Consider the following 12,652-nt stretch of genomic DNA (forward strand, 5'->3'; position numbering starts at 1 on the left):
AATCCCACGGACAGGGGAGCCTGTCCACAGGGTCACAAAGAGTCAGACATGACTGAAGCGACTTAGCACGTGCACGTGGCTGTCTTTGAGACTGTTTGACAACTTTCAAATATTATGATTCCTTCCGTTTTTTGGTTGACCTTTCTTCAACGTACACTTTGCCATACTGTCAGCAGAAAGGACAGTTGTCTATATTCTCATTCATGACATTCAAAATTATATTTGATTTATTTTTGTCCACAAACAACTATCAAGTTTTGCCTTCCGGGAAAGCTGAAATGAGAAACAAAAGAAATCTCTAGTCTTGAAAATCACAGAAAATATGGTGATGCCCCTCTGCCATTCTTTCCCTTCCTTCTGTATTAACCCTAGGATGAAACGGAAAGGAACGCAGTAGGAGAGACAAACTGGCCAGTAAATCAAAAGGCAAAAAATAAGTTCTTCAATTTTTTTTTTTCTTTTGCTGTTCTTTAAATTTAAAACAAAACATCATGAGTAAGTAGAGAACCGAGGCTATTTCTCCCTGACACAGCCTGGGCCTCACTGCTCTGCATTCTGAGCACAGCACAGAGATGGATCGACAAGTCAGCCCAACGGAAGTATGTAGACTGAACGAACACCTGAAGGTGACTGATTTCTGTGACATAAGCTTTTACTAATACAGAACACCATCACTGAGTCACCTATACCCAACTCAGAAATTCTGAGCAGAACAAATCTTGAACACTTTACGTAAAAGAATTGAGCAACAAAAGCTGTCGTGGCAAAATAAAAATTGTCTCCTAAAGGTGTAACAATTGCAATTGGATAATGCCACCACTTACTTAGGTCTCCACACTTCAGATCTCAGCATCTCAGGGCTGCTGACACTTGATAGCTGGCGACATGGATCGGAAGAAGAGGAAGTCATCGCTGAGAACTCCCCTCCTTCACACAAACACTGCACGGGAGAGGGTGGGGATGCTGGAAGATGAATGACTTTGCAAACAAGGAGACAAGCCCCTCCACAGTAGAATTCTGAAGTTCTCAGGATGTGGTTAGCCTGCCCTCATGGGGGAGGCCCAGAGACTTTGGGCTGAGGACACCGTCATTCCAGAGGAGATGTGCTACTAGAGGTGATAACCACCTTGTGAATGAGGTGGTACTGGAAAGACAGTTAATGAGAATCTTCAGACCTACATGCACCAGAAAAGAAGCAGGATTCCTGGTGGGGGTATCGGCACAGCCCGTGGAAGACTAGAGATCGACCATAAAAAGCTGGTTGAAAGAAACCCTGATGTCTCGTATATTGTTCCTGACTGTTGATCTTGAGCCTATTATACAGAGGGAAGTAAGTCAGAAAGAAAAACACTAATGTAGTATATTAATGCATATATACGGAGTTTAGAAAGAAGGTAACAATGACTCTATATGCGCGACAGCAGAAGAGACACAGAGGTAAAGAACAGACTTTTGGACTCTGTGGGAGAAGGTGAGGGTGGGATGATTTGAGAGACTAGCATTGAAATATGTATATTACCGTATGTGAAGTAGATGGCCAGTCCAGGTTGGATGAATGCGACAGGCGCTCAGGGCTGGTGCACCGGGACCGCGCTGAGGGATGGGACAGGGAGGCAGGTGGGAGGGGAGTTCAGGATGGGGGACACATGTACACCCACGGGTGATTCACGTCAATGTATGGCAAAAACCACTGCAATATTGTAAAGTAATAAGCCTCCAAATAAAATAAATCAGTTAATTCAAAAAAGAGAAAAATAGTGACAACCTAAAAGATGAGCGTTATACTTTATTTGGAGGGAATTCGGGAGGCAGTTTCTCAATTCACCTTGAGAGAATTGCTCCAAGGAGGTGAAGGGAAGCGTCAGGTTGTACAGGAATTTGCAAGAACGGGGATGTAGTCTGAACATCAAAGCATTTTTGTGAATTAAAGAAAACCAGCTATCTCAAGTTAAGGAATTTAGCATTTTCCCCATGTATGGGAAGAGGCAAGTGTCTGGGCTCACTGAACACGTTCCTTTCATGCATCTCAGCTCTCCTGGGGCATTTTTCCTTGCATTTTCTTGCATCTTGCATTTTATCACATCCTGAGTTGCCTTGGGCTCACCGTAGGGAGTAGCTGCAACTTGGTAGCTGTTCGCCCACAGGTGTATGTCCCCTTCCTGAGCACCCTGGAGGGCTGGCAACTCGTGATGACTGTGTCATCCTGGTTTACTGATTAGGCAGGAAATACTCCCCTCCTCATGACCCTGTGGCCCCAGTGAAATGTAATCTCAGGAACCTGAATGAATGTCCTCAAAAGAACAGAAACATCTGAGTCGTTCACTCACTCCTAATTACAAGCTTATCCTGGGTGAGACAGAAAACAAAATACAGATATCAATATGGCCTGAGTGACTGAATTCCTACGTGTAAGATAAGGAGGGAAAAATGCAGTTAAGGATCAAGGAAAACTTATGTTCCTGACAAAATACAAACAGAAGGAATGTTTATTATTATACTTAAATCTGTACATAATAACTATGTACATGTCTATAAGTCTTCGTATTATTGCATAACTTCAGCCTTTATTTAGTATCTCATCTAACTGATACACATGTTCATTGACAAATCCAAAGTTTATTGGGAAAATTAAACTTCTACTGTAAAACTTCAGAGTGTAGATTGACTACATTTTCTAGGTCAAATAGGTAATATCTAAATGAAAGCACAATGAGGAAGTGAGGGAGAAATTTTCGGACAATGAGTACCGTCTTCCCTACTTAAAAGCCTTGCTAGAAAGATTGTCATCAGACACCCTACCTCAAGGTTCACCCAGACGCCGTCTCAGGCAGGCCAGCAGCAGCCTCATCTTCCCCATGGCTTTCGCGGTCTCTCTACTGATGGCCCTGGTGCTGGTCAGCTGCAGCCCTGGAGGATCTCTGGGCTGTAACCGGCCTTGGAACCATGTGTGGGTTGGCAGGCAGAACCTCAGGTTCCTGCGGCAAATGAGCAGACTCTCCCCTCGCTCCTGTCTGCAGGACAGAAAAGACTTCGGTCTTCCCCAGGAGATGCTGGAGCGCGGCCAGTTCCAGAAGGACCAGGCCCTCTCTGTCCTCCACGAGATGCTCAAGCAGTGCTTCAACCTCTTACAGACAGAGCACTCCCCTGCTGCCTGGAACACGGCCATCCGGGACCAGCTCCGCGCTGGACTCATGCAACAGCTGGAGGACCTGGATGCTTGCCCGGGCCTGGTGAAGGGAGAGGATGCCTCTGACCCGGGAAGGATGGGCCCCGTGCTGGCCGTGATGAGGTACTTCCAGGGAATCCGTGACTACCTGAAAGAGAAGGAATACAGCGAGTGCGCCTGGGAAACCGTCAGAGTGGAGATGATGAGAGCCCTCTCTTCGTCATCCATCTTGCAGAAAAGGATAAGAAACCTGGGTGGAGCTCTGAAGTCACCTTGAGATGACTCTCACCGACCAAGATGCCACATCAGCCTCGTACACTCACCTGTGCTCATTTCAGAAGACTCTGATTTCTGCTTTAGCCACCAAATTCATTGAATTACTTTAGTTGATACTTTGTCAGTAGTAATAAGCAAGTAGATATAAAAGTATTCAGCTGTAGGGGCATGAGTCCTTAGGTGATGCCTGCCCTGAGGTTATCTGTTGCTGATTTATTTATTCCTCCTTGCATTTAACATACTTAAAATGTTCAGAAATTTATAAAATTACATTTCATCTGTACATCATATTAAAATTTCTAAAGCATCTTTACCATTTCATGTGATTACATTTGTGCTTTGTTATATTTATTAAATCAAAGAAAATGAGTTTCTTCACTCAAAAAGTGAAATCCAAACCCCATTTTAAAACTTTATTAAAGAGTGGGTGGTTACATTTATTTACTCATTCATTCCATTCATATTATACATATAAATTGAGTACCCGAGTGACAGACTGTGTAATTGTCACCAAGGAATACATGTGAATAAACCAAATGCAGTTCCTACGGCATTGAAGCACTCAGTATTACAGAGAATACTGTTTATGTAAACAGTATTGTTTTATTTCGGTTATACTAAAGACTGCAAGGAGAGGTAAAGGAAAAGAATGTCCTCACATGGGAAGCTTTAGGTACAAATGATGCTGGAAAGATAAATAATATTATACATCCTTCCTAAGCTGCCTGCGGGGCTTCCCCGGTAGCTCAGCTGATAAAGAACGCGCCTGCGGAGCAGGAGACTCCAATTCGATTCCTGGGTCAGGAAGATCCCCTGGAGAAGGGAGAGACCAACTCCCCACTCCAGTATTCTTGGGCTTCCCTGGTGGTTCGGTCGCTAAAGAATCTGCCTACAATGCAGGAGACCTGGGTTGCGAAGATCCCAGGAGGAGGGCCCGGCAACCTACTCCAGTATTCTTGTCTGGGGAATCCCCATGGACAGAGGAAGCTGGAGGGCTGTAGCCCGTGGGGTCTCCAAGAGTGTGATACAACTAAGCATAGGGCACAGAGAGTCAATGAATTCTCTTAACTCAGTTTCAAGTCACCAAAATCTGGGGAGACTATTTTAGATAGACATTACCCAAACATAATTATTTCTACCGAGTTTACCTAAGCTCTTTTTCCTCCTTACTCTTAGAGATCACAGACCACTAGTATCAGAGAGCCCAGGTAGATCATTTATATGGCAAAGGCACAAGAGAAATACCAATTCCTTCCAGAAAGCTGGCTTAAAACATTACAAAAGGCTCACTTTGATACAATAGCAGAGCTAGCTGAGGCCATTGTTCTCCAGCTCTCTGGGCAGCGCCCATTCATCAGGGACAGCCACCCAAAGGCCCCATGTACTAGTGGACAGCCACCCAGGGATTTCCCTGTTGCTTCTGGGATTCCCCCTGCAATTCTGGGGCACCATATGGTAGCAGATGGCCACCTCAGGAATACCCTACAACTTTGGGATTACAGACAGCAACTTTGGGGCCCCCTGGGTTAGCGGACAGCCACCTCAAGGATCACCCAGAGACTCTTGGGACCCACATTCTAGTGGATGCCCCCAATAACTTTCCATTCCTCATCCTGTATCTTGACACTCACAGGAGTTTCTGTCATCTCCTGGCTGCCACCAATTGTTGGGTTGTGCCCTGCAGGCTTACAAGACCTTTGTTTGCCCAGCTTCGAGACCAAAGGAAGAATCTGCCGTCAAGAACAGAGGCATGGATGGCTTAAGGGATGGGAGGCACTCACACGTGTGAAGCAAGGTCCTGGAGCAACACCCCACCATGGGTGGTGCACGGGTGGTGGGAAGTATTCACACATGGTGACAGGCTTCATTCTGAGAGCAATGGCGGGGTGGGGAGTAGAGGGTGGGGAAGTGGGGAATGGGGAAGGAGGGGGTGGGGGGTGAGGGAGGAGATGGCTAATCATAGTGGGAGTGAGATCAGGCGGGCTCTTTAATTTTCATGGAAAGCAGTTGAGGGACACGCCCCTCACCACCCCTTTGATACAAAAGATCAACTCTGGGGCCTCAGACAAGTACAGAGAAAAGCAAGTCATAGGCCTAGGCTGTACCGGTGGGGCAGGGGATCTACCGAGAGTAAGAGAAGAGCTATCCTGAGTGGCCTGACGGTAATATACCTTAATTAGAACATTCCACTATTGCTAAAAATCACCAGTGATCATCTGGACCTTCAGATTGTTTTGCCAGTGAAAGTTTGAAATATCCTGAGAATTACTGCAGTATGACACAGAGACATGGAATGTGCCAAGGCTATTGGAAAATGGCATTGATAGACTTGCTTGACGTGGGCTTGTCACCAACCTTCAATTTGTAAAAAATGCAATTATCTGTGAAATGGGATAAAACAAAGTCTGCCTATACTTCCTCACATTGTAGCAATTCCCAGTATGCTCTCAAGATTCACTCCTCCTTCCCCTGCACCAGCCATTCATACAGCTCTTTCCTGTTTCTTTGGGATTCTGGCTACCCATTTCCCCTTAAGATTGCAAAGCGTAGTCACTCAGTCGTGCCGACTCTTTGCCACCCCATGAAACATAGTCCACCAGGCTCCTCTGTCCATCGGATTCTCCAGGCAGAATACTGGAGTGGATGGCCATTTCCTTCTCCAGGAGATCTTCCCCACGCAGGGAGCAAACCTGGGTCTCCCATCATTGCAGCCAGATTCTTTACTCTCTGAGCCACAAGGGAAGCCCTAAGAGTGCAAAGCCACCAATTAAAAGTCTGAGTCAAAGTTCTAGGTTCTTCAGAAACTTTTATGCAAGACGTTATTTGCTTGTGATGACTATTTTTGGGAATGAGAGAATGTCCTTCTTACAACATTGTGACAACAGCCATGGCCAAAATGGACTAGGAAGCAAGATCCATTTTCCTCTAGAGGCTACTAAAATAATTACGGAGGAAGCGTGCCACTTACTGGCCAAGATGGACTAGGACATTGACCACGTCTGGAGAACAGGCTTCTTGCTCTTCTAAGCAGAGGTCTGTCTTCTTCCTTTAGCATTTTCTTCAGACCTCAAGGAGGATCTTTCCTGGAAAGAACGGACACCAATAACTTGAAAAAGCCTGCTTCCTTAGCTTTTGTATTTTAGAGAGGGAAAATACTCCCAGCTTCAGGCAGGACATGTCTTGGGCTAAGGAAGTTGTGTGGAAAGAAAGGTCAGGATATGTTTCTCACTTTCAGGCTGCTCAACTGGCCAAGGTTACAAATTCATCATTTGCTTTACATACTTTAACATCCTTGGTGCCTTGACCATGGCATTCTGGGTAGGGAAATACAAGGGAAATCGGAGGAAATAGCTCCTGTTTGAAGGTGCATTAACTCTTTCCTAAAGCATACGTTGTCCGTTCTGAACCAGACTTCAGGGGAAAATTCTCCATGTCCCTTTGAATAATAACTGCACTTGCATCCCTTCCACTTGGACTCAGCAGTAAGAGAGAGAGTGAAGTCACTCAGTCGTGTCCAACTCCTGCGACCCCATGGACCGTAGCCTAGCAGGATCCTCTGTCCATGGGATTTTCCAGGCAAGAGTACTGGAGTGGGTTGCCGTTTCCTTCTCCAGGGGATCTTCCCAACCCAGGTATCGAACCGGGGTCTCCTGCACGGTAGGCAGATGTTTTTACCGTCCGAACCATCAGGGAAGCCTGTAAGAGAGAACACAGACGCAAATAAGGGGATTTCAGGGCATCCAATTGTTGCCAACCAATAACCTGGGGTGTACCTACTTGGGTAGAATTGAGAACGATTAAGGTAATGGAATACCGTCATTGAGGAGGTTAACCAGGAAGAGAGAGAGAGAGAGAGAGAGAGAGTGCGTGTATGGGTTTACTGATCAAGTAGCAGAGAAGGGTTCAATATAGACTAGATCTCTCAAATCTCTGCTTCAGGTTACAGACATCATCTTTAGATTGCTTCTCTCCAGTTAATGGATGAGCGGGCTGATAGCTTGCAGCAGAGGATGTCGGATTCCTGATCTCCGAAGAAGATTGAGCTTGGGGCCCGGGGACCAGCCTTGATCACCCAAGAGCTTTTGTATAGCAGGGTTTTATTCAAGTATAAAAAGCGACAGAGGAAGCTTCTGGCATAGGCATCAGAAGGAGGACAAAAGTGCCCCACTCGCTAGCCTTAGCAAGGAAGCTATATTCTTTTTAATTGGTTATTACAATAAATCAAAAGAATGTCTCAAGGTTCACAGATCATACTAGACCCACTCCCACAATATACATTTTAAGATAACGGGATTAGAACTAACAATAGAAAGATCTTACCAGACCCACTCCCCTAATATAATCTTAGGATAAGTCAGCAGGTTCTTGGTAAGGACAAACATGTCCTCGAGCCAGATACATTGCTCTATTGACTAAGACAAAGCAATGTAGAAAAACAAGTTTGTTTATTTCTCCTCCTTGAGAACTCCAGAACCCTATGTCCTCCTGGAGAGCCCCAGACCCCTCTCACGTCCTTGGGGACTCCAGACTTCTTATCAATCTGCCTAGGAACTGACATTCTCAAGGATCTCTAACTTGGAGGTTAAATACACGTCAGTTGCTCCGTTGAGTAGTACTCGTTTGCGACTCCGGGGTCTGTACGCTTTTCATACTGTTCATGGGGTTCTCAAGGCAAGAATACTGAAGTGCTTTGCCATTCCCTTCTCCAGTGGACCACATTTGTCACTTAGCCACCAACCTCGACAGCATATTAAAAACCAGAGACATCACTATGCCAACAAAGGTCCATCCAATCAAGTCTATGTTTTTTCCAGTGGTCACATATGATCGTGAGAGTCGGACCATGGAGAAAGCTGAGCGCCGAAGAATTGATGCTTTTGAACTGTGGTGTTGGAGAAGACTCTTGAGAGTCCCTTGGACTGCAAAGAGATCCAACCGGTCCATCCTAAAAGAAGTCAGTCCTCAATATTCATTGGAAGGACTGATGCTGAAGCTGAAACTCCAATACTTTGGCTACCTGATGGGAAGAACTGACTCCTTGGAAAACATCCTGAGGCTGGGAAAGATTGAAGGCGGGAGGAGAAGGGGACGACTGAGGATGAGGTGGCTGGATGGCATCACCGACTCAATGGACATGAGTTTGAGTAAACCCCAGGAGTTGGTGATGGACCGGGAGGCCTGGCATGCTGCGGTCCATGGGGTCGCAAGAGTCAGACATGTCTGAGTGACTGATCTGCACTGGAGTGTACCCGCCAGGCTCCCGGTCCCTGGCATTCTCCAGGCAAGAAAACTGGAGTGGGTTGTCATTTCCTTCTCCTGTGTGTTAAGTAAGTTTGGGGTTTTTTTCTTTCTGCCTTAACACTCTGGGGACACTTTTGGGGGCAAGACCACGTGGATAATTTTTGGACTCATCTGGCTCTCTTTGTGGGGGCGTCCCAGGGGGCACCGGTGCTAAACAACACACCTGCCACTGCAGGAGACATAAGAGATCTGGGTTTACTCCCTGGGTCGGGAAGATGCCCTGGAGGAGGAAATGGCAACCCACTCCACTGTTATTGCCTGGAGAATCCCATGGACAAGGGTGCCTGTCCACTGGGTCCCAAGAGTCAGGCGTGACTGAAGCGACTTAGCACGCACACATGCCTGTCTTTGTGACTGTTTAACATTCTTCAGATATTATGATTCTTCCACTGTTTGGCTGAGCTTTTTTGAGATTTAACTTACACTTTGCCATTTTGTCAGCAGAAATGTCACTTATCTTCTTCACTTTCATGACGTTCAGATATACATATGTTTTATGTTTGCCCACAAACAACTACGGTTTTGCTTTCTAGGAAAGTTGCAATGAGAAACAAAATATCTCAAGTCTTGACAATCACAGAAAATGAGGTGAAGCCCCTCTGGCATTCTTTTATTTCCCTTTGTCTTAACCCTAGGATGAGATGGCACGAAACCCAGGAGGAGAGAGACAAACTTCAACCAGCAAATCACTATAGAGAATATAAGTTCCTAAGTCTTTTGTTGTGATTTAAATTTAAAACGAAACATCATGAGTAGGTAAAGAAACGAGGCTATTTCTCCCTGACACAGCCCGGCCTCATGGCTCCGCAGTCTCAGCACGAAATATACATGGATAGACATTGCGGCCCAACCCAAGTATGCACTGAATGAACAACTAAAGGTCACCGATTTCTGTGATATAAGCTTATAATGATATATAACACCATCACTGAATTCCCTATAGCCAACTCAGACATTCTGAGCAAAACATATGTTCAACAGTTTAAGTAAAAAGTTTGAATGATAAAAGCTGTAGTGGCAAACTAAGCATTGTCTAGTAAAGGTGAAACAATTGCACTTGCATAATGCCTCCACCTATGGAGTATTCTTGCCTGGAAAATCCAATGGACACAGGAGTCTGGCGGGCTACAGTCAACGGGGTCGCAAAGAATCGGACACCACTGAGCGACTAACACACACACTCGTAGACAAAAACACACTGTAGCTCTCAGCGTCTTATGGCTGCTGACCCTTGATAACGTGGGACACAGGGCAGAAGAGGAGGTCAGCACTGAGAACTCCAGTCCTCCACAAAAACACTGCAGGGAGAGGGTGGGGATTCTGGAAGATGAATGATTTTGCAAACATAGGGACAAGCCCCTCCACAGTAAAATCCTCAACGTCTCAAAGTGGTAAGCCTGCCCTCACGAGTGAGTCCCAGAGAGTTTGGGCTGAGGACACTGTCATTCCAGACGAAAAGTGCTATTAGAGGTGAAAACTACCTTGTGAGTGAGGCAGTGTTGGAAATACAATGAATTATCTTGGTTTAGAATCTTCACACTTAAGTGCACCACAAAGAACCAGGATTCCTGGTGGGGGTATTGGCACAGCCTATAGAGGACTATAGATCTACCGTTAAAAAAACAAAAAACAGTGGAAAGAAATGGTGATGTCTAGTATATTATTCTTGACTGTCAACATGAAGAAAAAAGTCAGAACCTAAAAGTTGAGAGTTATGTTGTGTTTGGTTGGGTACTGGCACAGCTTGTAGAGGACTATACATCTACTGTAAAAAAAAAAAAATGGTGAAAAGAATAGCGATGTCTCGGATATTATTCCTGACTGTCAACTTGAAGAGAAAAGTCACAACCTAAAAGCTGAGAGTTAAGTTTTATTTGGTGGGAATTCAGGAGACAGTATTTCAAGTCACCCTGAGAGAAGTGCTCCAAGGACGTGGGGGGAGGAGCCAGGTTCCACAGAAGTTTGCAAGAGAGGGAAGGTAGTCCGAACCTCAAAATATTTTGGTGACTCGGAGAAAACCCGGTATCTCAAGTTACGGAATTTAGCACTTTGCTATGCATGGCAGGATGCAAGAGTCGGGGCTCACTGAAATCATTCTTTTCATGCATCTTGGCTATCCTGGGGCCGTGCGCCTTGCATTTTTCCCCATCCCGAGTTCCCTTGGGCTCACATTAGGGAGTGGCTGCAATCTGACAGCTGTCAGACCAGAGGTATATTCCTCCTTCCTGAGCACCCTGGAGGGCTGGAAACTCTGATGACTGTGTCATCCTGCTTTACGGATATGGTAGAAAACAGTTTGTTCCTCGTGGCCTGTGGTCCCAGTGAAATGTAACCTCAGGAACCTGAATGAATGTTCTCAAAAGAGCAGAAACAACCGATTAGCTCATGCACTAACAATTACAAGCCTCTGCTCCGATTAAAACAGAAAATAAAATACAGAAACCTGTAGGGCCTGAGGGACTGTGACCTCGTATGTATAAGATAAGGAGAGAAAAAATGCAGTCCAGAATCAAGGAAAGATTTTGTTCCTGACACAAAGAAAAGGAATCTTTATATATATTAAAATGTGCACAGAAGTATGTACATGTGTATAAGTCTCTACATCCCTACATAACCTCAGCCTTTAATTTGTTTCTCATTTATCTGATACCCATTTGGAGTGATACATCAAAAGTTTAGTGGGAAAACAAAACACTTATTATACAAATTAAAAGTATAGGTTAATTACATTTTCTGGGTCAAATAGAAAATGTCTAAATGAAAACACATAATGGATGTGAGAGAGAAAATTTCTGACAATGAGTACTGTCTTCCCTGTTTAAAGCCTTCCTTTAGATTTATTATTCCCTTTGAAGAATCACCGCACTTGCATCCCTTCCACCTTGACTCAGGAGTAAGACAGAACACAGCCACAAATAGAGGGAGCTCAGAGAATACAACTGTTGCCAACCAATAGCCTGGGGTGTGCCTATTTGGGTAGACTCGAGAACTATTGAGGTAATCCAATCGTAATTCAGGAATTAACCAGGATGTATCCATGTGTGTGTGCGTGCGTGTGGGTGGGTGTGTGTGCATGTGTGCACGAGTGTTTGCTCAGAGAGTGGGGAAGGGCTTCAGTTTAGCCTAGATCTGTCCAGTTTCTGCCTCAGTGTACAGGCTTGTCTTTAGTTTGCTTCTCTCCAACTGACAAATGAGAGGGCTGTCCAATTTGTTTCTTAACTAAGTTTTGTTCCTTTTCTTTCTTCCTTCAACACTTTGGGGCCCCTTTTGGGGGCAAGACTACATCTTCAATTTTTGGTCTCACCTGGCTGTCTTTGTGGAGGCTTCCCAGGTGACACCAGTGGTAAAGAACTTGCGTGTCAATCCAGGAGACATAAGAGACCACGGTTTAATTCCTGGGTCGGGATGATTCGCTGGAGGAGAAAATAGCAACCCACTCAGGTATTCTTGCCTGGAGAATCCCACGGACAGGGGAGCCTGTCCACAGGGTCACAAAGAGTCAGACATGACTGAAGCGACTTAGCACGTGCACGTGGCTGTCTTTGAGACTGTTTGACAACTTTCAAATATTATGATTCCTTCCGTTTTTTGGTTGACCTTTCTTCAACGTACACTTTGCCATACTGTCAGCAGAAAGGACAGTTGTCTATATTCTCATTCATGACATTCAAAATTATATTTGATTTATTTTTGTCCACAAACAACTATCAAGTTTTGCCTTCCGGGAAAGCTGAAATGAGAAACAAAAGAAATCTCTAGTCTTGAAAATCACAGAAAATATGGTGATGCCCCTCTGCCATTCTTTCCCTTCCTTCTGTATTAACCCTAGGATGAAACGGAAAGGAACGCAGTAGGAGAGACAAACTGGCCAGTAAATCAAAAGGCAAAAAATAAGTTCTTCAATTTTTT

At 45.0% G+C, this 12,652-nt stretch overlaps 1 protein-coding gene across 1 annotated transcript; it reads left to right on the forward strand.

The window, feature by feature from the left end:
- The first annotated feature begins 2,855 nt into the window (after positions 1-2,855).
- On the forward strand, positions 2,856-3,443 carry LOC145539896 (interferon tau-like). The gene has a single exon (XM_081574267.1). It carries the CDS (start codon positions 2,856-2,858, stop codon positions 3,441-3,443), a length of 588 nt encoding a protein of 195 aa, XP_081430393.1.
- The last annotated feature ends 9,209 nt before the right edge of the window (positions 3,444-12,652 follow it).

Source organism: Giraffa tippelskirchi, chromosome 1 (assembly GCF_054371585.1).
Source record: "Giraffa tippelskirchi isolate mGirTip1 chromosome 1, T2T-mGirTip1v1.2.pri, whole genome shotgun sequence".
NCBI classification, from domain to species: domain Eukaryota; kingdom Metazoa; phylum Chordata; class Mammalia; order Artiodactyla; family Giraffidae; genus Giraffa; species Giraffa tippelskirchi.